Source organism: Photinus pyralis, unplaced genomic scaffold (genome assembly GCF_008802855.1).
Source record: "Photinus pyralis isolate 1611_PpyrPB1 unplaced genomic scaffold, Ppyr1.3 Ppyr1.4_LG6, whole genome shotgun sequence".
Classification (NCBI taxonomy): domain Eukaryota; kingdom Metazoa; phylum Arthropoda; class Insecta; order Coleoptera; family Lampyridae; genus Photinus; species Photinus pyralis.
The window spans coordinates 2,473,238-2,497,844 of NW_022170663.1; the positions used below are offsets into that span (position 1 = coordinate 2,473,238).

General features: G+C 36.9%; 4 protein-coding genes across 7 annotated transcripts; 3 read left to right on the plus strand and 1 right to left on the minus strand.

The window, feature by feature from the left end:
* The first annotated feature begins 902 nt into the window (after positions 1-902).
* LOC116173476 (suppressor of cytokine signaling 7-like) lies at positions 903-2,703 on the plus strand. The gene is made up of 5 exons (XM_031490972.1): positions 903-941; positions 1,129-1,297; positions 1,353-1,522; positions 2,143-2,171; positions 2,220-2,703. The coding sequence occupies exons 1-5, from the start codon at positions 903-905 to the stop codon at positions 2,491-2,493; spliced, it is 681 nt and encodes a 226-aa protein (XP_031346832.1). The 3' UTR covers positions 2,494-2,703.
* A 3,099-nt stretch (positions 2,704-5,802) lies between these two features.
* On the plus strand, positions 5,803-9,814 carry LOC116173958 (gastrula zinc finger protein XlCGF57.1-like). 3 transcript variants are annotated; one of them, XM_031491702.1, is made up of 5 exons: positions 5,803-6,115; positions 6,178-7,479; positions 7,564-9,097; positions 9,149-9,622; positions 9,675-9,814. In XM_031491702.1, the coding sequence occupies exons 2-3, from the start codon at positions 6,180-6,182 to the stop codon at positions 8,010-8,012; spliced, it is 1,749 nt and encodes a 582-aa protein (XP_031347562.1). In that variant the 5' UTR covers positions 5,803-6,115; positions 6,178-6,179; the 3' UTR covers positions 8,013-9,097; positions 9,149-9,622; positions 9,675-9,814. The 3 variants fall into 3 exon arrangements, with proteins under 3 accessions (XP_031347562.1, XP_031347560.1, XP_031347561.1); XM_031491700.1 differs by having other exon boundaries at positions 6,178-9,097; XM_031491701.1 differs by having other exon boundaries at positions 6,178-9,097; positions 9,227-9,622.
* A 41-nt stretch (positions 9,815-9,855) lies between these two features.
* LOC116173959 (protein ALP1-like) lies at positions 9,856-11,816 on the minus strand. Its single transcript, XM_031491703.1, has 3 exons — positions 11,309-11,816; positions 10,849-11,248; positions 9,856-10,796 (listed from the first exon to the last, which is right to left on the minus strand). The coding sequence occupies exons 2-3, from the start codon at positions 11,217-11,219 to the stop codon at positions 9,977-9,979; spliced, it is 1,191 nt and encodes a 396-aa protein (XP_031347563.1). The 5' UTR covers positions 11,220-11,248; positions 11,309-11,816; the 3' UTR covers positions 9,856-9,976.
* A 3,786-nt stretch (positions 11,817-15,602) lies between these two features.
* LOC116174371 (protein HIRA homolog) lies at positions 15,603-23,929 on the plus strand. 2 transcript variants are annotated; one of them, XR_004146097.1, is made up of 13 exons: positions 15,603-15,748; positions 15,796-15,972; positions 16,020-16,336; positions 16,387-16,956; positions 21,140-21,444; positions 21,493-21,633; positions 21,684-21,876; positions 22,410-22,509; positions 22,560-22,823; positions 23,175-23,271; positions 23,316-23,343; positions 23,399-23,563; positions 23,610-23,701. XR_004146097.1 is itself a non-coding variant. In XM_031492284.1 (13 exons), the coding sequence occupies exons 1-13, from the start codon at positions 15,712-15,714 to the stop codon at positions 23,866-23,868; spliced, it is 2,652 nt and encodes an 883-aa protein (XP_031348144.1). In that variant the 5' UTR covers positions 15,603-15,711; the 3' UTR covers positions 23,869-23,929. The 2 variants fall into 2 exon arrangements, 1 of the variants encoding a protein (XP_031348144.1); XM_031492284.1 differs by adding an exon at positions 23,758-23,929 and having other exon boundaries at positions 23,316-23,563.
* Positions 23,930-24,607: the final 678 nt, after the last annotated feature.

The window sequence follows — 24,607 nt, forward strand, 5'->3', positions numbered from 1 at the left end:
GTAACAACTAACAAAAACAAATTTAAATGAATGAAACAAAATATACATGTACCTAAGTTAGAGCCAAGACCATTGTAGGTATTCAAAACATAAACATAAATTGAGGAAACATTTACACCAAAGAGGAAACCCGGGCATTTTGTAATATGTTATGCCGCATATATACAGGGTGGGACCTCTCACAGTAGAACAAAGTTACAAAGAAAATCTAATAGTCTTAAAATGATGAACACTGCAAGCACCTTTTTTCTGTAATTCAAATAAGCTCTTAAGCAAATTAGAGATTACAATGCATTTAAACTATCCAATCCGCAACGAGTAACTATATTAGGGCCCTTAAGGTCGATTCTCACTTTCGGGCAAGGCACGTACTCGGCACAGGCAAGGCATCGACTCGGCAAAATATCTATATTATTGAATCTTATGAATTTTTTGGGGTGTAATTCACACTATGCGAGCAAAGACTCGGCAAGCTACGGCCTTTGCACGCGGCATTCTTCCGAAACAATATTTGCGGGCATGTACCGTGCACGTTCCGACAAGTGTGAATACAATCTGTGCAGGTCACCGACTTTAGTTCAGTTTTCATAGTACAAGAAACGTTGAAGGGTCAGCAAAGGAACACTTTTTCAGCGGAACAAGATGAGATGCTGATTAAATGTGTCCGAGAAAATGATTTCGGTCATAAAAGATACTTCTTATGCATTTTATGTACACAAAAACGTATTTTTCTTTTTCTGCAATATGTACTTTCTTGTTCTTCATCATCTAATATTAGACCAATTTTAATTAACGTGGAAGTTTCGAACATTTTCACAGCAGAAACTCACGTAGAAACTGCTTACCTGCGGCAAGCGTGTCGCAGTGTGAATTGAACTCAAAAAACTTTGCCCGTGCCGAGTATGTGCCGTGCAGTTGCCGAGCCGGTTCTTTGCACGAAAGTGAGAATCGGCCTTTATTGTGTCTGTGTAAAGGTACAAGGCTAAACTATCATAGGAAAAGTGGGCTTGACTCTATTTTTCTTGATAAATTGAATTCGGGCTATTATGTTGTTATGCTAATCACAAAATAACGGGACTTTAATGAGAAACACATGTTAAAATTAAAATGTTTGACTTTTTTTTTTAGTATGGTTGGTATTGGGGTCCCATATCGAGCGAAGCCGCAGAGAAAGTCCTTTCGAACGAGCCGGATGGATCGTTCATAGTACGAGACAGTAGCGACGACCACTACATATTTTCGCTTACCTTGAAGTTGAACAATTCTGTGCGACACGTTCGCATAGAGCACGACCAAGGTATTTTTTCCGCCCCTCTTCTTTTCCAATTCAAGTTCTAACCGTACATTTACAGGAAATTTTAGTTTCGGGAGTTGTACTAAGTTTAAGTCGCAAACGATAGTGGAGTTTATCGAGAATGCGGTCGAGCACTCTCGAAGTGGGCGGTACTTGTTCTTTTTACATCGACGGTCCGTTATTGGACCAGTACGTGTGCAATTACTCCACCCGGTTTCTAGATTAAAGGTCGATTCTCACTTTCGTGCAAGACACGTACTCGGCACAGGCAAGGCACCGACTCGGCAAAATATCTATATTATTGAATCTTATGAAATTTTTGGGGTGTAATTCACACTATGCGAGCAACGACTCGGCAAGCTACGGCCTTTGCACGCGGCGTTCTTCCGAAACAATATTTGCCGGGCATGTACCGCGCACGTTCCGACAAGTGTGAATACAATCTGTGCAGGTCACCGACTTTAGTTCAGTTTTCATAGTACAAGAAAGGTTAAAGGGTCAGCAAAGGAACACTTTTTCAGCGGAACAAGATGAGATGCTGATTGAATGTGTCCGAGAAAATGATTTCGGTAATAAAAGATACTTCTTATGCATATTATGTACACAAAAACGTATTTTTCTGTTTCTGCAATTTGTACTTTCTTGTTCTTCATCATCTAATATCAGACCAATTTTAATTAACGTGGAAATTTCGAACATTTTCACAGTTGAAACTCACGTAGAAATTGCTTACCTGCGGCAAGCGTGTCGCAGTGGGAATTGAACTCAAAAAACTTTGCCCGTGCCGAGTATGTGCCGTGCAGTTGCCGAGCCGGTTCTTTGCACGAAAGTGAGAATCGGCCTTTAAGCAGATTCAGAGTTTGCAGCACATGTGCAGGTATTTACATCGCAAGTTTTAAGCAATTAAGCAGCACTCACTTTTCAGATTCGTCATATTAAAATTGGTGCGACGAGATTTACTTTGTAAATTACCGTTGCCGAGACGAATGACCGATTACTTAAATACACCGTACTATTACTCGGAGCAGCTCTCCGACGTAACCGAAGAGCAAGAAGAGAATAATGTGGTGCCCTTATTTAGTAATGCGCAAATTACACAAAATACGGTTGTCATTGTGAATAACAATGCCATCACGACCACAACTAGGAGTAATCCTAGCGGTACTAGCAACTCATCTAGCAATGATAGACAATCCTGAAATATACCTCAGTTAGGGATCTGTTTGTTCGTTTGTCAGAAACGTGTGTAACTTTCTACTACAACCCATTTTTGATAATGAATTACATATCATCGCTATATTCATTGCGCTTAACTGTAATCATTTCATTCGTTCATTGCTACTTAAATGTTCTCCTCTAATATAATATAAATTGTAAATTCATACATTTTGTATACAATTTTTAGTGTTGTTTCTATTATTTATTCATTAAAGTTTTGTTGTTTGTATCAGTTTTTTCTTAGTTGCATACCAGAAAGTCATTGTTTCAGATTACTACTGGAGGTTTTGAAAGGAAGACAGAGTGATGGGCAAAATAATCGAAAAGAAAATTGCTACCACTGTTTGAAAGAGTGGCATCCCCGAAACGTTTGTCCTGCACACAACTTGTCACACATGTAAGACGAAGGGACACTAGCAAATTGATTGTCATTGGCAATAGGTGAACATGGTCAAAGAAAATGACTATTTAAAATGAAAATGAAAGTCTACTTGCAGGAAATTTATACATAACACCGGACATGCGCAATAACATTTTTACATAACTATACTGCATTCATAATAAGAAGGTAGTAGATGGTGCTATTTTTGAAGATAAGCACACACAGGAAAAATATAAAACTACACCAAAGTAGGAATATCCAGCCCTGTGAATAGAAATAAACCAAACAATTCCAAGCTTGGATTTTTGCATTAACGCTAATGACAGTTCGACAGTTTAGTTTGAGATTCTGGGGACATGAGCCACCGCCATCACCACCTGTCGATATTTTTTTGGTAGTTTCCGGAGGATGTTTGGGGTGGGAGTGCTTGGCGTCACTTCATCACTTGTTTGTTAAAGCTTGTTGGTGGTGGGCTTATTGTATTTTAAGTTGTATTAATAGAGTTTAGCTTTGTTTTTGGTGTTTGTGCGTAGGATTCAACAACTTTGGTGTCCGGTAAAGTATTTTATGTAGTTTACTCTTATGTACTTATATGAATTGTGCCATTTGTTAAATCAGATATTTTCCATCTACCATTGTGCTAATATGTAATTTACAACATGCGAGGTGTTAACTAATATCCATGTGCTTGTGGAAGTCTACGATATCTCAGGTTTAGACCACGTTTAACTCAGTTACACGGTGCACGGGGGTGTACCTATGTAGAACCTCGACTTCCGTGAAGTAGGGCATGCAATGCTAGGTGTATTTAGTTTAGGGTGACTCGTAACATTCGCGAATGCGTGTGCCTTGTTGTATGTAACTCATATCTTTCTACCGTGAGAGGGAGCTCGGACGCTAGAATAGAAAGGTATTCTAGAGCTAAGACATAAAAGGATCTGAGGGCCCTCGAACCTCCAACTTTAGGGACGAAGTGCTGTAACCAAGGCCGTCCTACCCATCTCTTAACCATCTTCAGTTTTGTGTCGTTACGTGACCGATGTCAGGGGAGTGTTACGAAGCACGGGTAGTAGTTCCGGAAGTCTGGGGTTTATACCAATGTCATTATGTAGAAACTGAGCATAATTGGGGGCCCCACGAGCACACGGTATTGTCATAACTGCCTATTGTTACGTCACAACATGAATAATTGATAAGACATGTTTTTACGAACTTCACACCACTCTATTCGGTATATAATGATATGAATAACTAGTAAGGTGACTTATATCAATAAATGCATGAATGTGGTGCCCCTTTAACTGCGCTACGGGTTAATAGGCAAATCTGCCAGCCCAATTCCTAATAATATAACCGTGAAACAGGAGGGCAATCAAGCGAAGACGCTGGCCCAAACCTAACGAATAACCAGGTTCCCCACCCAATGACTAACTAAAAAGTGTCTTCTATCCGCGATTAAAGGAAAGTACATGACATGTTGTGACGAATACTCTACGCATACTGTTCAAACGTACCCTGCTACTTGAATTCATTCATTAATTAAGGTAGTGTTACATGTTCTGCTTAGGTGGTTGGTGTTTTAATTTGCTTGTGATTAGCATAGTTTGGGTTTTATTCAAGGCCAAGGTTTTTCTTAAGTTGCGATCTTTTCTCCTTGGTAGTGTCTGCTTTTGCGAGAGTGCGGCACCTTTAGGTTTTGCTTGCTTTGCTTTTAATGTACCACATCCAAATTCCGGGGTTTTCAGAATAAGTTTATAATAAATAAACTTTCAGACATATTGCAGTGTTTTATTTGAGTGTTCCTGTCCGACTGGGTCCCGAGTAATTGTATTAGCTTCGTGTAACGTAAGGGGGCCCTACCTTAGACGATCCAATCACGTGCCATTCCTTTGTTTGAAATTTGAGCGGGAACCGTGTTTTGAGACTGGGATTGCAACGTTGCCACTTTGCCGTGAAATCTGTCATTTTTACTTCGAGCCTGGGGGTACAACACAAACTTACAAAATTCGTCACGCGTTTTATTTTCCAGATGTCCGGATGCAAGCTGGGTTTCTTGTCACAATTTAGAACATTATAGCACACGTTGAAATGTTTGAGAGGAAGGGGTAGCCAAAAGACATCCCACAAGGAAGCAGTTACTCTCTGTAAGTACCCGTTGGTTTTACTCTCTCTTGTAATAAAAAAAAACGATACGGTGTGAACACTTTTTCTTGAGCGCTAACGAACGCTTAAGAGCAAAGAGAATGTTCAAAACCCATCAACGAACGCACCATTATATAAAAATGCTTATAAGCACAGTGTATGAGTACGGCCATTGAATTTATAACTATAGCGCGGTCGCACCTCCAGATGCAGTATGGGGTCTTATGAACTAATTGCCTCTCTTACGTCATTCTTCGATAATACTATCCTTGTTTCTAACCGCATTGATGTGAAATTGACATATGATTAAATTCAAGTCCCTAGATTACTGAAGTAACGCGATTGATTAGGCCAGCGTATTAGACTTTTTTATCTTTTTATTTTGTCGATTTCTACGGTTTTGAAAAACGGAAAATTATAAGTAATAGTATGAACAGATGCAGTATTTTTTTCTCTAAAAAAAGCGTATTTAGACTTTTGCTCTAAAATAATCAGGGGGGCTAGTAATGGCTATAAAGAAATGACCATTGAAATCCCTATGCTGCGTCGCGATAGGCACCACCCTGTATCTAGTATCGGCCTACGCATCCTAAATAACGGGTGATCAAAATCGAGTCAGAGTGACGGTCGAGTCACCTTTGGAAGTTCAAGTTAAGTACGATTTCTAAACGATTTCCCATGAAAACAAAAATTGCAAAGGAAACTCGACTGCAATTCATTTTTGATCGCATAGTAGAATTACACCAAACAGCTGAGAAGTGACAGTTGATGACGTTCGCGTTCCGCGCATACCCAATTTTTCGCAGACATGCCGCCTATTATAACCAATACCATTGTTTATTAAACAAATGCCAATACCAAATAGTTATTGAAGTACATTCAGACAGTTTATTTGTTAAAACTTTTCCTTTACACAAACAATGTTCACATACTACAAGTGGAGCTCTTTGATGTGATGTAAAATGTCATGTGGCGGGGTGTACATGTAGTGTAACTATTCAACAAATTCTCTTACTCAGAAGTCTGGTTGCCCTGGGATCTCTCTCTCTCTCTCTCTATATTGTTTAATACCAGAATAGGTAATTTTGATAAACCAAAACAGGTGTTTAAACACATTTATTTCTAACATTATTGTCTTTAGGTATGGATGGAGATAATGATATGCTACTCATTAAGATCGAACCAAAACAAGAAGAAGAAATCCATTCCTTTCTGCAGGGACACAGTTCTGTAAGTAACGAAGTTCTGGTGACAATAAAGGACGAAGTTACTATTAGTACACCATGTTCTACATCTCTTTCTAATGAAGAAGTACAGCCACATTCTGACTTTCAACCTTTAAGTCGGTATAAAACAGTGCCTAAAAATTTTAGATGTGCCGATTGTGATCACGGGACAAATCATAAATGCCTCTTCAAACATCATCATTTAAATCATAAAGTTTCTAAAGATTTTAAATGTGCTACTTGCGATTATGAGACAAATAATAAACAGCTCCTCAAACGACATCTTTTAAAACATAAAGTATCTAAGGATTTTAAATGCGATTCTTGTAATTATGGGACAAATAATAAATGCAACTTCAAACAACATCTTTTAAAACATAAAATTTCTAAGGATTTTAAATGCGCTAGTTGCGATTATGTGACATGTAATACAAGCAACTTCAAGCGACACCTTTTAAACCATAAAGTTTCTACGGATTTTAAATGTGCTACTTGCGATTATGAGACAAATAATAAACAGCTCCTCAAACGACATCTTTTAAAACATAAAGTATCTAAGGATTTTAAATGCGATTCTTGTAATTATGGGACAAATAATAAATGCAACTTCAAACAACATCTTTTAAAACATAAAATTTCTAAGGATTTTAAATGCGCTAGTTGCGATTATGTGACATGTAATACAAGCAACTTCAAGCGACACCTTTTAAACCATAAAGTTTCTACGGATTTTAAATGTGCTACTTGTGATTATGAGACTAATAATAAACAGCTCCTCAAACGACATCTTTTAAAACATAGAGTATCTAAGGATTTTAAATGCGATTCTTGTAATTATGGGACAAATAATAAATACAACTTCAAACAACATCTTTTAAAACATAAAGTTGCTAAGGACTTTAAATGTACCAATTGTGATTTTCAGACAAGTGTTAATTGTGACTTTCAACTACATCTTTTAAAACATACAGTTTCTAAGGATTTTAACTGTTCTTATTGTGATTATAGCACAAACGTTAACGGTTACTTCAAACAACATCTTTTAAAACATAAAGTTTCTAAGGATTTTAAATGTTCCTATTGTGATTATGGCACAAATTACAAACAGGGCCTCAAAATACACCTTTTAAATCATACTGCTTCTAACGATTTTAAATGTGCTGATTGTGATTATGAGACATGTAATAAAGGCAATTACAAGCGACACATTTTAAAACATAAAATTTCTACGGATTTTAAATGTGGTGTTTGCGATTATGAAACAAATGATAAATACAACTTCAAACATCATTTTTTAAAACATAAAGTTTCTAAGGATTTTAAATGTACCTATTGTGATTATGGCACAAATTATAAACAGGACTTTAAAATGCACCTTTTAAAACATACTGGCTGTAAGGATTTTAAATGTACTAATTGTGATTATGAGACATGTACTAAAAAGAACTTGAACAGGCACCTTTTAAAACATAAAGTTTCTACACATTTTAAATGTGATACTTGTGATTATGAGACGTGTAGTACAAGCAACTTCAAGCGACACCTTTTAAAACATAAAGTTTCTACGGATTTGAAATGTGATACTTATAATTATGCTACAAATGATAAAAACTTCCAACAACATCTTTTAAAACATAAAGTTTCTAACTTGGTTTCTGACGATTTTGAATGTGCTAATGTGACTTTTGTACGTGAAACCTATCCAAGAACCTATCTTAAACAGCACCGCTTAAAACATAAAAGAATCTAACGTTTTTTAAATGTGCCAATTGTGATTATTCAAATCTGGAGTTAAATAATAGATTGAACTTTAACCAACACCTCACTGTATAAGTACATTATCTTCAAATCATAGGTGCTCCTGAGCTCTCATTGAACCAAACAGATTTAAAGACTACACTATGTGAGAAAAACGGTGGACTTGTTTTTAGCATCTTCCTTTAGTGTTTGGTATTGCTTCTGCACCTGCTATTTGAAAGCGGTAAATGGAAAACTACCCAAAGGGATTCCTGGTGTTTCAGTTTTTCTAGATATTAAACTTACTGGACTGAATAATTTAGTAAATTTGCAACGTTTAGAAGTTTCCTACATGTTTACAAATTCACAATCTTTGTATTAATTTGCAAAAAGTACATTCTTTTCTAGATTTAGTCAATTACTATCTTAGATTTTGTTTACATTAGTAATAAGTACAATCTGCATTTAAGTTAGACACATTCAGAGATTAATTGAATAAAGCAAATAGGTACCTCCCCTGATATAAAAAGCAAAAGCACACAGCAATGATTAAGGTATAACAAAAATATTTCAAGATAAAGCCGTACTTAACACTTAAGCCGGTTACAAGAAAAGACCCTGAACAAACATGTTATACAGTATAATATTAACTACCTCAAGCGACGCTGTAACTTGAACTCTTAACACCCCTAAAAATCGCCCATTCCCTGTATTTCTACTAGCAACTCCTCATAAAGAACGCATTGTGTGACACTCTTGCAAAGTGTTTGCACTAATGCGTTAATAAATGCACATTTAGCAACAGTGTCAGAAAAAATACCGTTCATAAACAACACTCTGAGAACACACTGAGTGCTCGAAAATCACCGGCCTCCAAACGTTGGTAAAAAACACTCCGCATGCGCCCTGGATATTTTCCCGCTAAAATTGACACTTCTAACCTAAAAACTAAACCAAACCATTCTCGTCTCTTGTGTCGTACGTAGTTTGTAATGGAGGTAACTGAAATAACTCCGGATAAATTTACGATAGTGACTCTTGAAAATGGAGAATTGTTTAAGTCTGACGATGGTCAAATTTGCGTATCATCAAATTCAGGTAACTGTGTTTTTACTTATAAATGTTTCATAATCGCATTAACTTCTTTAGATGGAACATTGTACTTTGTACAACCATCAGAAGCAATATTTAAATCGTTTAATATAAGTTCCTGTTCCTTCCCTGCAGCTACTACCAATGTTTTACCTGCACCAGTTGGTGAAGGTGCATCTATGTCAACAGAAAGACGAGTAAAATGGACTCGTGAAAGTATTACTGAATTAATTGAATTAAGAATGCACTATGACAGCAAATTTAAATCAACATCCGTGAAAAATGATTTAGTATGGAAAGAATTATCTGAAAATATGAAAGGGAAAGGGTTTAACGTAACAGCTACGCAATGTAATGACTAGTGGAGATATTTAAAAGGACGTTATGCTGCAAAGAAAGATAACCAAGGAGCACGGGGTACTGGTGAAGCACCAATCGACTTTGAATATTTTGAGATAATGGATAAGTTTCTGGGGAAAAAACATAATATACAACCAGTGGCAGTTGCATCATCACTACAAGGCGATTCAAGTAATATTTTATTTTAAACAATGCATCTTTATGTAATTGTTTACTTTTGTAGCTCCATGTTCTAGCGATTCAGAACAAGCACTAGAGGACACTGGACCTCCGGCAAAGAAAATCAGAAGCTCGATAAGTAAGAATGTAAAGGAAAGAAAATCTCAAGGATTGATGGAAGAGCTCCGTCAATCAGCTCAAGCTAGGGAAGTTAATCGTGAACGTCGACATCAAGAACTGCTAAATATTAGAACAAAAGCTGTTAATATATTTAGCACTAAAATGGATGAACTTATAAAATCAATCAATAAAAATGACAAAGACAAGCAAAACAATGTTGACAAATAAACTATAACAATAAATAGGTTATTCGTTAATTCTATTTTGATTTCTAAATACTTCACGACAAATATGGTCTCGATGTTGTTGCCCTCTTCCTAATTGGTGTGCTGCATCATCATCATTTCCATTATTAACCACATCAGCAAGTCCATCACCAACATAGTCTTCTATTAATAAATCATTAAAATTTAGGCAAATATTATGCAAAACACATGCAGCTAAAACAGTGGACGGAATCAAATCATGCCGATTCATGTCGAGAAATTTAAGGCGTCTAAATCTTCCAACTAAAAATGCAAATGTTCTTTCAATTACTTGTCGTGTTTGGGCATGTATAGTATTAAAATGTACTTGAGCAGCAGTTAAGTTTCCTCTATTGATATATGGTGGAATACACCAATTTAAAATTGGATAAGCTTTATCACCAATTATAAATTCGTTTTCGGGAAAATATTGCTCTACATTATTTATTATGGCTCTGTAAATGTCTGAATTTCTGAATATCCTGTGATCACTCACAGATCCGGGATATTCAATGAAGACATCAGTCAATTGTAGAGAAGGGATGGCTATTGCTTGTAGTGTAAATGCATAATTACACTTCCTAGTTATGTATGACTCTGAATCTTCTTTTGGGGCTTTAATTTGTATATATGCACCATCAACAGCACCAATAACATTATTTAAACCAGCCAGAACAGAAAATCGTCGCTTAATTACTGCCAATTGTTGCCTTTCGGGCCATTTTATAATTCTGGGTGCTAACTGATTAAGTAATTTAATAATTCGCAGGAAACAAACTGACAGCGATGACTTTGCCAAATCAAAACGATCACCCACAGATCTGAAATTAAACAGCAATTAACACTAGACATTACAAGGAATGTTGTGTGCACCTATATGAATCCGGTGTAGCCAACAGCCATATAACAGCCAATATTTGTTTCTCAATATTTATGGGAGATCTTCCAATTGGGTCCGTTTTTTGCAATTGCGGTCCAAGTGCACTTAGAATGTGCTCATACGCATCAATAGATATTCTAAAATGTTGCTGAAACTGTTGAGCTGTGTACCCTCCAACAATGTGCTCCATATAATTTCTAATACGTTGAGGTGTATGTAATTTACGCTTTTTACTTGCTGATATGATTACTTCCTCTTCTTCAGTGCTTATGTTACTATCTTCATCTGATAAACTTATGGGTATATCCAACATCACTTGGGCACTTAAAGTAAAGGCTGTTGCAACCAACATTTCATTTTCCATTTTAGAAAAAAATTCAATTGAAAAGTGGCCTGTGACAAAAAAAATGAGGTTAGGATTGTTCCCTAATCGTTCATAAAGTATAAACGCACCGGTGTGACTCTTGGGTAAATATCACCTTACACTGACGTCATTTACATTACCGCTCGTTGTAATTAATGAACGTACCCCTGTATTAGCGGGACGCCAAACTAACATGGCTGCCTATATATTCTCGATTAAGTTTCCCGCGAGAATCTGTCACTCGGTGGCCACTCCGAGTGCACTAAGATCGTGATCGTCATATAGGACACCTACGTTGTGTAATAATAATAATAATAAGTGCCATAAAGCAATATAAAACGGCAAAAAAAACTATATTGTAGCCAGAAGCCTAAGAGGGCTTGAACAGCATGAACATGTGATACATCTGCTCTACCACTTAACCCTTAATATCTTAGTAATGAAGAATTAAATTAACAAAGGCAGAAGCTATTGATGACGATAAGAAGAAAACTAAAATACAAGGAAAAGGAAGGAAATTGAGAAAAAATGGGCGAAAGAAAGACAATGATATTACTGCTGATTATACTGCCTAAATAACTGGGTTCTCAGCAGACACTGGGGGCGTTTTATGGGTAAGGAACACCAGCGTGATCCGCATAATGCTTTTTAGCGGCGCCCCTGCAGAAGGCCTTAAGTTGTTCTATACCACATAACCACACCGCCATTTACCTTACGAATTAGGAAAACTGCAGTCAAACCTATTCGGAGTAGCCCTATAATGAACAAAGCCTACAGCTAACATCTAAGTACAGCACTTTTGAGCCCTCTCGAGAGTAAGACTCTTTAGCACAAACAGGGGTAAATACTACGTACACGCTATGAGTAACCAAAATGGAATCGAGGCATTCCCCAGGTATTACAACACATACATTAGACAAAACTAAAAGGTATTAAATGTGTCTCGCCGGACGGTAGGATTACCCCAGCCCAGTGGGGTGCCTGTAGAAGTGGGCTAGAGTTGGTTGCACCCCTGACAAAAAAAAACCAGACACACCCTTGGGTATTGGCGCAGGACCTGCTTGACCAAAGGGTATATACTCTAACCGACGTTTCCCAGTAGAAAGGGTTTATTAATAATATTGAAACCATACAATTTCCATGACCAAGAGTAGTGCAGAAATGTGGTCTCACCTGGGAAGCCATTTGCCCAAGGCTTGCCTGTCCCGAAGGAAAGGAGCTACCACAAGGTCAAGTATCTCAGGGGCTCCATTTTCGACACTGCACCACTCCCAGCACCATGAGTTCTCAGCAAATTAATTACATAGTTTATGTACCTACATATTAAAAGATGTTGTTTGAAGATGAGTTTATTTTTTATCCCATAATCACCATCATTACCTTGTACATTTAAAATTCTTCGAAACTTTGATGGATTAAAAGATGCCTTTTAAAGCAGTGTTTAATATTTGTCCCATAATCACAATTAGCACATTTAAAATCCTTAGAAACTTTATGTTTCAATAGGTGTTGTTTGTAGGTGTGTTTATCATTTGTCCCATAATCACAAACAGCACATTTAAAATCCTTAGAAACTTTATGTTTCAATACGTGTCGTTTGTAGGTGTGTTTATTATTTGTCCCATAATCACAAACAGCACATTTAAAATCCTTAGAAACTTTATGTTTCAATAGGTGTTGTTTGTAGGTGTGTTTATTATTTGTCCCATAATCACAATTAGCACATTTAAAATCCTTAGAAACTTTATGTTTCAATAGGTGTCGTTTGTAGGTGTATTTATTATTTGTCCCATAATCACAAACAGCACATTTAAAATCCTTAGAAACTGTATGTTTCAATAGGTGTCGTTTGTAGGTGTGTTTATTATTTGTCCCATAATCACAAACAGCACATTTAAAATCCTTAGAAACTTTATGTTTCAATAGGTGTTGTTTGTAGGTGTGTTTATTATTTGTCCCATAATCACAATTAGCACATTTAAAATCCTTAGAAACTTTATGTTTCAATAGGTGTCGTTTGTAGGTGTATTTATTATTTGTCCCATAATCACAAACAGCACATTTAAAATCCTTAGAAACTGTATGTTTCAATAGGTGTCGTTTGTAGGTGTGTTTATTATTTGTCCCATAATCACAAACAGCACATTTAAAATCCTTAGAAACTTTATGTTTCAATAGGTGTTGTTTGTAGGTGTGTTTATTATTTGTCCCATAATCACAAACAGCACATTTAAAATCATTAGAAACTTTATGTTTTAAAAGGTGTGTTTTAAGATGGGATTTAAAATTTGTCTCATAGTTACAATTAGCGCATTTAAAATCTTTTGAAATTTTATGTATTAAAACATGTCGTTTGATGTTCCGTTTATAATTTGTTCCATAATCACAAACGGTACATTTAAAATCCTTTGAAAGTTTATGTATTAAAAGATGTCGTTTGAAGGTGCGTTTAACATTTGTCGCATAATCACAAGCAGCGCATTTAAAATCCGTACCAACTTTATGTATTAAAAGATGTCGTTTGTATGTCTGTTTATTATTTGTTCCATAATCACAAGTAGCACATTTGAAATCATTAGAAACTTTATGTTTCAAAAGGTGTGTTTTAAGATGGAATTTAAAATTTGTCCCATAGTTACAATTAGCACATTTAAAAGCTTTAGAAATTTTATGTGTTAAACCATGTCGTTTAAAGTTCTTTTTATCATTTGTCTCATAATTACAAAAACCACATTTAAATTCCTTTAAAACTGTATGTATTAAAAGATGTTGTTTGAAATAATGTTTATCATTTGTTCCATAATCACAAGTGCCACATTTAAATTCTTTAGATCCCGTTTTACATTCGGATAAAAGCTGATGTTGAAAGTCAGAGTGTTGCTGTACTTCTTTATTATCAGATTTAGAACATGCTGTATTAATGGTAACTTCATTCTTTATTGTCACCAAAACTTCGTTGCTTACTGAAATGTGTTCCTGAAGAAAGGAATGGATCTCTTCTTCTTGTTTTGGTTCAATTTTAATGAGTAGCGTGTCATTATCACCATCCATACCTAAACTAAACCCAATAATATGTCATAAAAATCTACCAAAATTGGTATCAAACAATGCAGAGTTAAGATCTCAGGGCAACCAGACATTAGATATATACAGTATACTTACTTTTTTGAGTGATAGAATTTGTTGAATTAAGTTACACAACGTCCCAGTAATTATTATTTGGTTATAACACAAAATTAATTGGATGCGGTGTTGTGTAGATGTTGGAGAGATTTCTTTGTCAACAAGCGCATGCCGCATAATCCGATGTTGAATGTGGTATCTTGCAGGTACACGTACATGCTACGGGGGCTTGTTAAAAAGTATACATACAATACCTTCAAAAAGTTCCCGTGCGTTTTTGTATCAAGGTTATAGTGTGGCCTATATCACGCATCAATACCTACTGATAGTTCTAGTAACTAGTTACGTAGTTACGTATGTAAACACGCTGTGATGCTGCGGTTTGTGTCAGGGAAATCCTTTTTTATATATAAACGAAGACGCGCAGGGAAAAGACGACGAGGCAGATCGTTAAAAACGAAATGAAGAAAAAGGCATGTTTATTAGCACGTGGCTGATATAAAAAAATGAGGTCATTGAAATCTGTACTCACCTGTAGAATTCCATGAGGATATAAAACATATTTTATTTGTTACTCAGTTGTAAACGTTGATTAACAAGACAAAACGCAAACGGGTAAACGTCATCTTTAAACGCTACTGACTTGTAAAACTGACAGCTGACGTGTAAAAATTTTACAAGTTAGTAATCTAGTCATTTCATTGGCCAGAATTAATGCGAAGTCTCTGTTACATGGATAACATGATATTTTAGACATTTCTTTGAGATCAATTTAAGAACTAATTATTTACGTTTACTATTGTTTACAAATGAGTAACAAATAAAATATTGTACATTATACGCCAGGTAATAGCTTTTACTGGCTCTAGAAGATGACAGGCTCGCCTAACGGCTCGCCAGTCAACTTCTCCTATCGCCAGTAAAAACTCACTTACCTGGCTAATAATGTAAAATACTATTACCTCTTCCCGGTATATACATACTTAAATTGCTCTATTATATACATAAAAATATAAACAGATACCCATACGTACAATACGAGGGGTACCTAAGGACAACATTTCCATAATGAAGCACCACCACTCTACTTATAAATAAATCTCCCTGTATGATGGGTTGTTGAGTTCATCACCTGCAACCAACGAGCATTCAAAAATAAAACTAAAAATTGTTTACTTAAGACAATATAAGTAGTTCTTATTGAAAATGTAGTTCTTATGCCCTTGGTGTAGTTCACGCGCAGCAGCTCTTGGTAGTTCTTATGTGAAGTATTTGATTTTCGTTAGATGCTTTTGCCTGGTTCGATTGCAAAAAAAGCGGTGATTTTTTAAGAGCAAATATGCAAAAACTGTGAAGTAGTAAAGTAAAAATGAAACTATTAAAACCTACTTGGGTTACACACGAAGGTAGCCATAATTAAACAATTTCATGCCTTTACCTAAACACATTTTAGATAGCAAACCGATTTTCTCTGTGGACATTCATCCGAAAGGTAACAAGTTTGCTACAGGAGGACAAGGCGGCCAAGGAGGTCGAGTTGTGATATGGAACTTAGCACCAGTTCTAAATGAAGCTGACGAACTCGATCCGAAGATACCCAAAATGTTGTGCCAAATGGACAACCACTTAAGTACGATACGTTGTGTTTTAAGGTTTACTAAGACAAGTTTCGATTAGGTTGTGTTAACGTGGTCCGGTGGAGTTGCGAAGGACACCTGCTCGCATCGGGCGGCGACGACAAGTTGGTTATGATATGGAAACTAACGGGCGAGGGTAGCTCATCGGTGTTCGGCGGCGGTGGAAAAATCAATGTGGAAACGTGGAAGTGCGTTACCACCTTAAATTCGCATAGCGGCGACGTTTTAGATTTAGCCTGGGCGCCGCACGACGGATGGCTCGCTTCGGGTAGCGTTGATAATACAGTAATAATCTGGAATGTTCAGAAGTTACCTGAAAAAGTCGCCGTGCTTAAATCGCACACTGGAATGGTTAAGGTGAGCCACTTACATTGATTTCATTGACGTTAGTTTCTTTGGGTGTATAGGGAGTGGCATGGGATCCTATTGGCAAGTACTTGGCGAGCCAGTCGGACGACCGTTCATTGCGTGTGTGGCGCACAGCGGACTGGGCCCAGCAGGAAGTCGTAACCGATTGTTTCGTAGACTGCTCCGCTACTACGCACGTTTTGCGCCTCTCTTGGTCACCGGATGGTCAGTATTTGGTATCCGCGCACGCTATGAACGGAGGCGGTCCCACCGCTCAGATAATTGAACGCGACGGATGGAAGCAAGACAAGGATTTCGTAGGTCACCGAAAGGCAATCACGTGTGTCCGTTTCAATTCGAATATTCTCAAAAAATTACTGCCGAGCAGCCCAAAAACGCAACAGTATTGCTGTTGTGCCATTGGTTCGCGAGATCGGTCCTTAAGCGTGTGGCTAACCTCGTTAAAGCGTCCATTGGTTGTTATTAAAGATTTGTTTGATGATAGCGTTCTGGATATATCGTGGAGCAGTAACGGTATGAATCTTTTGGCTTGTTCGTGGGATGGCACTGTTGCGTGTGTCGTTTTTGTACCACAAGAGATTGGGCATCCGCTTTTGGTCGATGAAAAGGTACAGTATAATGTTTGTTAATTTAAGAAACACTTACAAATATTTAATTGCTCCCCTAAAAATCAAACATTCCTTGAAGGGCGGAGGGGATCATTCAAACATTACAGAAAGGAGAGCACGGTGTGTACATTTCTAGCACCTCATTAGACAAATTGACAAGTTTACAAAGTTACAGAGCCATTTAGAGGTGTGGTAGGAATTTTGAAAAAAAATTTGCTATTTCGTAAAGGGCATAGCTACCCCAAAACCTTTTCAAAGAGAGAAAAATTAAAGCAGAAATGCAAATTTCACCACTTTTTTTAGGGTGGTAGGACGTATGCCCGCGAAGATTTCTGACATAAAATTACGCGAGGTGAGGCGGCGCAGCAGCATTTTTGTACAACTTTGCTTTTCAAAAAATTTGAGAAGACAATCTTATACCTATAAATAACCCAATGTCCATTCACGCAAAGACTCAACCCGAGCCGACCGGTTGCAAGCCACTTTTCAGTAATGACAAACATTTTTTGTTCATTTAAAGATTTCGAAAAATCTTGAATATTGGTTTGTACCATTGAATTACATTTGCCACGGACGATTTGAAACCCTGTTTTAAAAACGTTTCTTTAGTGTTTGTGGACGGTGGATGTGGGTAGAGAGACCAATCCAGAAGATTTACCTCTCTGTTTCGCTGTTTTTATGCGATCTATAATTTTCTGCGCTCACGATACGTAAATTTGCACTGAAGGTTCGGCTAAGAAGTCAATACGCAATTTAAAAATGTAGCGCTCGACCGGCATAGATTCTCTTCGAAGATTCTAGTAAGAATTCCACTCTCCCACCAGATTTTCACGTATGTACCTCTCCGAATCTCGAATACGAAACTCCAGAAGGAAGCACCGAGGTGTGTGTTGGTGTATGAGTGGAGAAGGGCGAGATTGTGAACAATCCAAATAATCGCATTTCTTGTGACCCAATAAGACTGTTCCTCGGCCATATCTCGAGAACCGTTCGTCATATGACTTAGGGGTTAAAAAATTATTGGGTAAATCGGTCATGAAGAATCGCGGGAAATATTTTCAAGTTCTAAAAATGACCAACAGAGGGCGTAACTGCCATCTTAAATTTTAAAATTGTATTTTCTTTAAATTTCGCATAATAAACTAAAATTTTTTTTCACATTTTTAAAGAGAACCAGTTTATCTATCGTTTTCGTAAAAACAAAAACTCTGTTATTTCAAAAACAAAGCTGGCGTGGGGCGTTCAATTGTTTTTGCAATATCCTGCTTAACCGTTTGACCGATTTTAACAAATTTTAGGGGGGTGCGATTTGAAATTTTTTAAAAATTTGACATTTGGCGAAGATCAATAAAAAATTTTATTTTTTCGATAAAGTGCCTAAAAAAAATTATGTGACTGTAGAAGAGGTCTTAAGAGTCTTCTGTACCCACTGCACCCAATGTAAATTTCCATAAGGGCGCCCGCCATAAAAACTCAAGTTGTTTTTCAAAAAAAAATATTTTTTTAAAGAACTGTTTTATAAATTTAGACCTTTATCTATAAAATGTTCGGGCTATTTTTTTGAAAAAGTTTATAGCAACGGAATACCGATTGTTTAAAGATTAGATGTTTTGCATCGATTATTGCCCGAATCTGTTTTATTTTTTTACTCTGGAACAAAACGGTTTATGGAAAAAGTAAACCGACAGTTTTCTAGATAAGTTACTTCTAAACATTACCTCAAAAAATGAAATCATATTTTTTTGTAAATAAAGTCTGTATCTTGGCGGACGGTAAATCAATAATTTGAAGGTAACAAGCAGCGCCGCTGCACAGTGTCGACGAGAACTAACTAAAGACCAAAATAGAAATTGACTAAGCAAGAATATCGTCTTGTTTCTTGCAACTATAATCATCTATACACCATAATGTAAAAAAGTTGCGCTTAGGTAAAAAGGACTCTTAACCTATGCCTCAGTCCAAAACTTAGCCGCCTACACGATGTAGTTTCTGTCCAAAAAAATTTCGAAACACTGTCAAATTTTGCCGAAAATAGGTTATAACAGCGAAATCGTTAAAGTTAGGGGTATAACATGTTACATAAAAAAATAAGTACTTTTTAAGTAGATTCCAAATCAGTAATAAAATATAGGGTGTTCCATTTCAAAAAATGCAAGTTTGATACGCCACTGGAATACAGCACGTCCCTAGTGATGAAAAATATTTTAGAAACATGCAGGCGGCAATTGTGTACAATTTTGCTATAAGACTTTTTTCTGTATCTTTTATGGTAAAGGAGTTATGATCCAAGGGATCTTAGGTGCTACACCCTGTATAAAAGACAATACAGAGGCATATTTATTACTATAAGAGTTCTCTTGTTGTAAAGGTGAATACAAACTATTGAGGCCTGTTTATCTTTGATGTGATTTTTTATGGTTATGAGATCTTTACGAATAAAAATCCAAAATGGGGGAAAGAAGGAAAAAATGGTATCTGGCACAAGAGGAACTTCAGAATGTGACACTGTAGTTAACAGGCATGTCAAACTCATTTATCATCAAGGGCCATTTTAAGGTTTGCACATTCCTATAGCTGGGGGCCACATGATAAAAAACAATAACACGAAAAAATACAGCCCATTGTTTATGTCTAAGAGTATTGGTAGCAAACTTGGTTCCCGGAAATGAGAGTACAGACAGACATCGAAATTTTGTTTGATTCGGATTCCTGGTACCTCAAAACGTATTTCCATAAAAAAAAGTGGAGGGTCATTTTTTTTACCCCGATGCAATATCTCCCTTACTAACGTACAGGTGGTTAAAAGGCAAAACTGCCTAATTTTAGTTATTTTTATGTAGTAGTAGTGACGTAGTACCTAACAAACAATGGTCGACCACCAACACTCTGTATACTTTAACGTACAATTTTTTGAATTCTTTTTAGTGATTACATTGATGTATCATCCTATTTTTTTTATTATATTATCATATTTTTCAAAATTTTGAAATGACATGATTCTACCGTCAACCATTGATTAATATTGGCTGCCTTAGTTACCATGGATACAATAAACAAATCAAAATCTCGATGAATCCATGGCCTACTATTTAAAAAGAGTAAAATCGCTCAAATTAAAACAATACAGGTTGTGATACATCAATGTAATTAGGAAACGGAACACACAAAAATTGACGTTAAAATATATAGGGTGTTGCATTTAAAAAATACCAACTTCGGGTCAAACCTCAGAAACGGTGGTCCAAAAGTTTTTTTACTATGCGACTGAATTCTACGTAACAATATTAAAATAGGCAGTTTTTACCTTTTTTTAATCTTACATCGGTAGTAAGATCTGACAACGTCCCAAAAAGTCAAACTTTTCGTTTTTATTTTTTATTTATTTATGTAGCCTTTATTTTTGAGTGGGCGGGGTTTCAGGCGGCTCTACCAATCCAACCCATTTACAAATATCCATGCCCAAACCCGGATTTGAACCAGCAACCCTTAGCACCGCAGTCCAGATTTAATGGAACTGCGCCTACACGAGCAGACACCCGGTATCTCAGAAACAAACGAAGCTAGATTGATTCTGTTTCACAAAAAAGTGACACAGGTTCGCGAAAACCGCAAGTCTCTATCTTTAAAAACCAAAATAGGACACACGGTACAATTCAATTTTATAATTTGCAAACATCGTGACGGGCCGCAGGTTTGAGAACTGAGGGCCGCATGTTTGACATGCCTGCGTGTAGTAGGTCCCGAATGAGATGCATTGGCGCCTTCAGGTGAGTGGGACGATACAAAAAATTGCGTCCATTCTGTTAGCTTTTATTAGAAGAGCTTACCATAACAATTTCGATCACATTGCTCCTCGAATATGGAAGTTGCCTATTGCGCATGCGCAGTGCGATTTTTGACACGTCTGGCAATAGCGAGTGAGTTGATGCACCATGCCACCACAACTCGCTTATAAACATATGCCGTCACAGAGTTTTTTGTTGCAATCCACAATTTATCTTTTATGTGTAGATATTGAAATTGATGTAACTGACTACCGGAGTACAAAAAATAGCATAAATACCACAGCACTAAAGTGCGTCCTATCCCTGGAATGCTTGTTGCAGCAAAGTACACCCTTTGAATTAAAACACACACCATAATTAATGTACCAAATGCCTAATCTGACTGGAACATCTTTTAGAATGCACTATACGAACGAATGTACGGTAAATCGTTACAACGGAATTGGAACCAGAGCTTCACAGGCAGCCAAATTATTGAAAATCCGGAGCTGCTACAGGCGATGGAAGAAATTAACGATCAGCAACGCATACAGCCGTCAATTCAAAAGGAAATTCCCAAACTGGTCACGCCGCCGGCACCGCAAGAGTCGCCGAAGTCCGCGCCCCCGTTAGTCGTGCCTAACAAACAAATCGAAACTCGCCTCCCTTCGGGTAAAAGACGAATTACGCCGATGTTTTTAACTGCGGCGCCCGTATTGGCCAAGTAACTATGCTTATTTCTTAGTGCGGTAAAATGCGAAGTTTCTTTCAGGGATTCGTTGGAAGTGTCGTTAATGAATGAGATTTCGACGTCTTTTAGTAGTTCGTCACCGTCCAAAAGTAAGATTATCGTGGAGACGAGAAAAGAATGTGCGCCCGTTGCCGTACAATCACAGTCTGTCCCTCCTGCAAGGTAAAATACATGTCACAAATTTCTCAGTATATTATTCCGCGATATTTCAGTAATAAAACTGTCGAGGCCGTACAAAGTACAACCCTACCTAAAGCACAACCACCCGGTGTTCAAATAAACCAATTAATGTGTTCAGACGTCCCGGGCGATCAACCGATAGTACATTTTATTAGTGTATTAGAGCCGTTGAAGTTACCGTCAGGTTCGACGGTAACAAAAAAAACCAGTCGCATCAAGATGCAGGTAAAACCTTAAAGCTGCATTCACAACCTACAATTAATGTTTATAATTAATGAGTGAAATTATTACGTCAACTTTACGTAAAGGAATCATTCGCAATATGTGAAATTAGTATGTAAGCAGTGTCGCCATCTATGTAACAGAGAGGTTAATACGACAACTTTCACCATATTATCTTGTAGCGCAAGCACAAAAATCGGGCTTAATCCTAATGCGGCAAGGTACTTTTCTGTTCTCCCCATTCATTGTAGACGTAACAAAATCAAAACAAAAAAGGCATGGTTATGTTGACTGTCATATAAAAGCACGCATGCGTACCTCTGTTAATTTCAGTCAAATTAAGCGGCAAAATTTGCAGTTTGATGCTTTAAGTATTAAATTCTAACGATTAATTTTGAATATTGTGAATGTTGCCCTTTAAAATACATAGCTTAAACGTTTACGCTAATTTTGAACTGTTAATTGTGCGTATTAATTGTAAGGTTGTGAATGCTACTTTACTCTTTCGGCGGTCACTACATTTAGTTTATGCGTAGATTACAAACGGCTGCAACGTGACTTCTAAGGGATCCTTTGCAAAGGTTGAAATGTTCAAGAATGTCGACGATAATCAACCTATTTGGGAAACTTTTCTCGGTAATTTTGAATTATGCAATCAACGATTGATAACCAACCGGCTTTTGAAGGTTCTACGATCAGATGCGTGGCCGCCAATCGTAAATTCGTAGCAGTGTGCTGTGATGATATGACCGTCAATTGTTTCTTTGTTAAATCCGGATCGAAGGTGTTTCCCTCGTTGCTCATAGAAGATAGCGCCGTCTCGATTTGCATTAGCGAATGTTGCCACTGCCTGGTCTTAACCAAAACCGGTTTGCTGCATATGTGGGATTTGGAAAATGAGAAATCGATTTTAAGCAGAATTTCACTGAGAAGCTTACTGTCAAATAAAGGTAAAACCTGAAGGTCACTCTCAAGCGTTTAATAGTTATTTATGTATCAAGGGCATTAAGGCGATATTTATGCCGAGGGCGACAGAGTCCGAGGGTTAAATATCGATTAATGCCTGAGGTGCATAGAACATTTTATTTTTCATCGTTCCAAATAATGCATTTCCTATATGCAAATGTAATGATTATTGTTAGTGCTTCATACGAATCAAGTAGTATCTTTTTTCATTACATAACTCCATCAATATATTTTGCATTATGCCCTCGGGCGTCATAGACTGCTTTATATATCTCATATGACAGATATATGTAATTGGCATATAATAGGCAAATGAAAAATAAAATTCTTTTCAGCATCGGTCAGCAGCTGCACACTCACAGATGCGAACCTACCACTTGTCACGTTAACAGATGGACGAGCCTACTCTTACAGCTTAAATATGCAAACATGGTAACTGAATTTTTACGGGCCGAAAGTACAATCTTATATTTCAGGGTTCTGTTATCCAATCCGTTAGATCCTGTAAGTAAAGCCGGTGGTTCGTTAAGTAAATCCTTACCTAGCACACTGCCTTTAGCATCACTACAAAAAAGTATACCGATACATGGTGCTGCAGATACTCTGCCTTCGGGCGTTACATTGAGCTTCCTCGAATCTCAGATAGCCGCCAGCTCACTACTGCGCTCCGCTGCCGAATTCAAACACTGGCTGATGGCCACCGTAAATCATCTCCTAGAAAAGGGTGGGTACTTCCACAAAATCGCTCCGCATAACCCAACTTGTCCTAGGTCCAGAGTGCAGGTTAAGGTCGATTTTGGACGAACTCATGAATTCAAAGTATTCGAAGTCGAGTAAGGTGAAAGGTTCAGATTGCATCTTGGTGTGTATTTCTTGGGGGGGATATTTTAGCATTTGTTTTTTTTTTCTCCTTTTTAGGGGTTAAATAAGGAAGATTTGCTAAAGGAAATTTTAAAAATAATTAAACCCAAGCTTCCATGGCAAAGGCTTTATAAAGAGTACAATGAACAGATTGTTGCCGAATCGTGATGGAACAATCAGGTTTTTTGTCACATTGTAAATAGTAATTTAAATAAATAATTTTATATGGTTTGTTTCATTTATTTACAGCTTGTATGTACTTAACCCTGGTTCTACGCTAACTTCACACTACAAGAACACGAGATAAAGTCAACCCGGCAACGTTTAAAAATGGCCTCCCGAATGACTATTTCCTCCAAAACTAAAAAAGATCCCGCTTAAATTTGAAAAGTGGCACGTGATGAAACATCTAAGGCAGGGCCCCCTTACGTTAGTTGTAAACAACGCTATGACCTGAAGCACAGTAGGGATGGGAAGAATTGTTAAATAAAACACTGAAATTGTGAAAAGTTTGTTTAATAATGATCGTAATTATTATGATTGTGAAAGCCCAGAAATTTAGTTGATATACATTAATACAGAGCTGGGCAGAATACTTTCAAAAAGTATTTGAATACTAAATAGTAAATACTTTACACAAATCACAGGCATTTGAATACTGACGGCTCGCTAGTCAACTTCTCCTATCGCCAGTAAAAACTCACTTACCGGGCTAATAATGTAAAATACTATTACGTCCAGCACAAGCGAAAACTAGATACAGATACATTGAAAAGTATTCAAATACTTTAGAATGTATTCGAATACTTTCAAAAGTATTCTAATACTATCAAAGGTACCTATTCGAATACTTTGAAAATTATTTCATTATCTTACTTTGAAAAGTATTCAAATACTTGTTACTCAA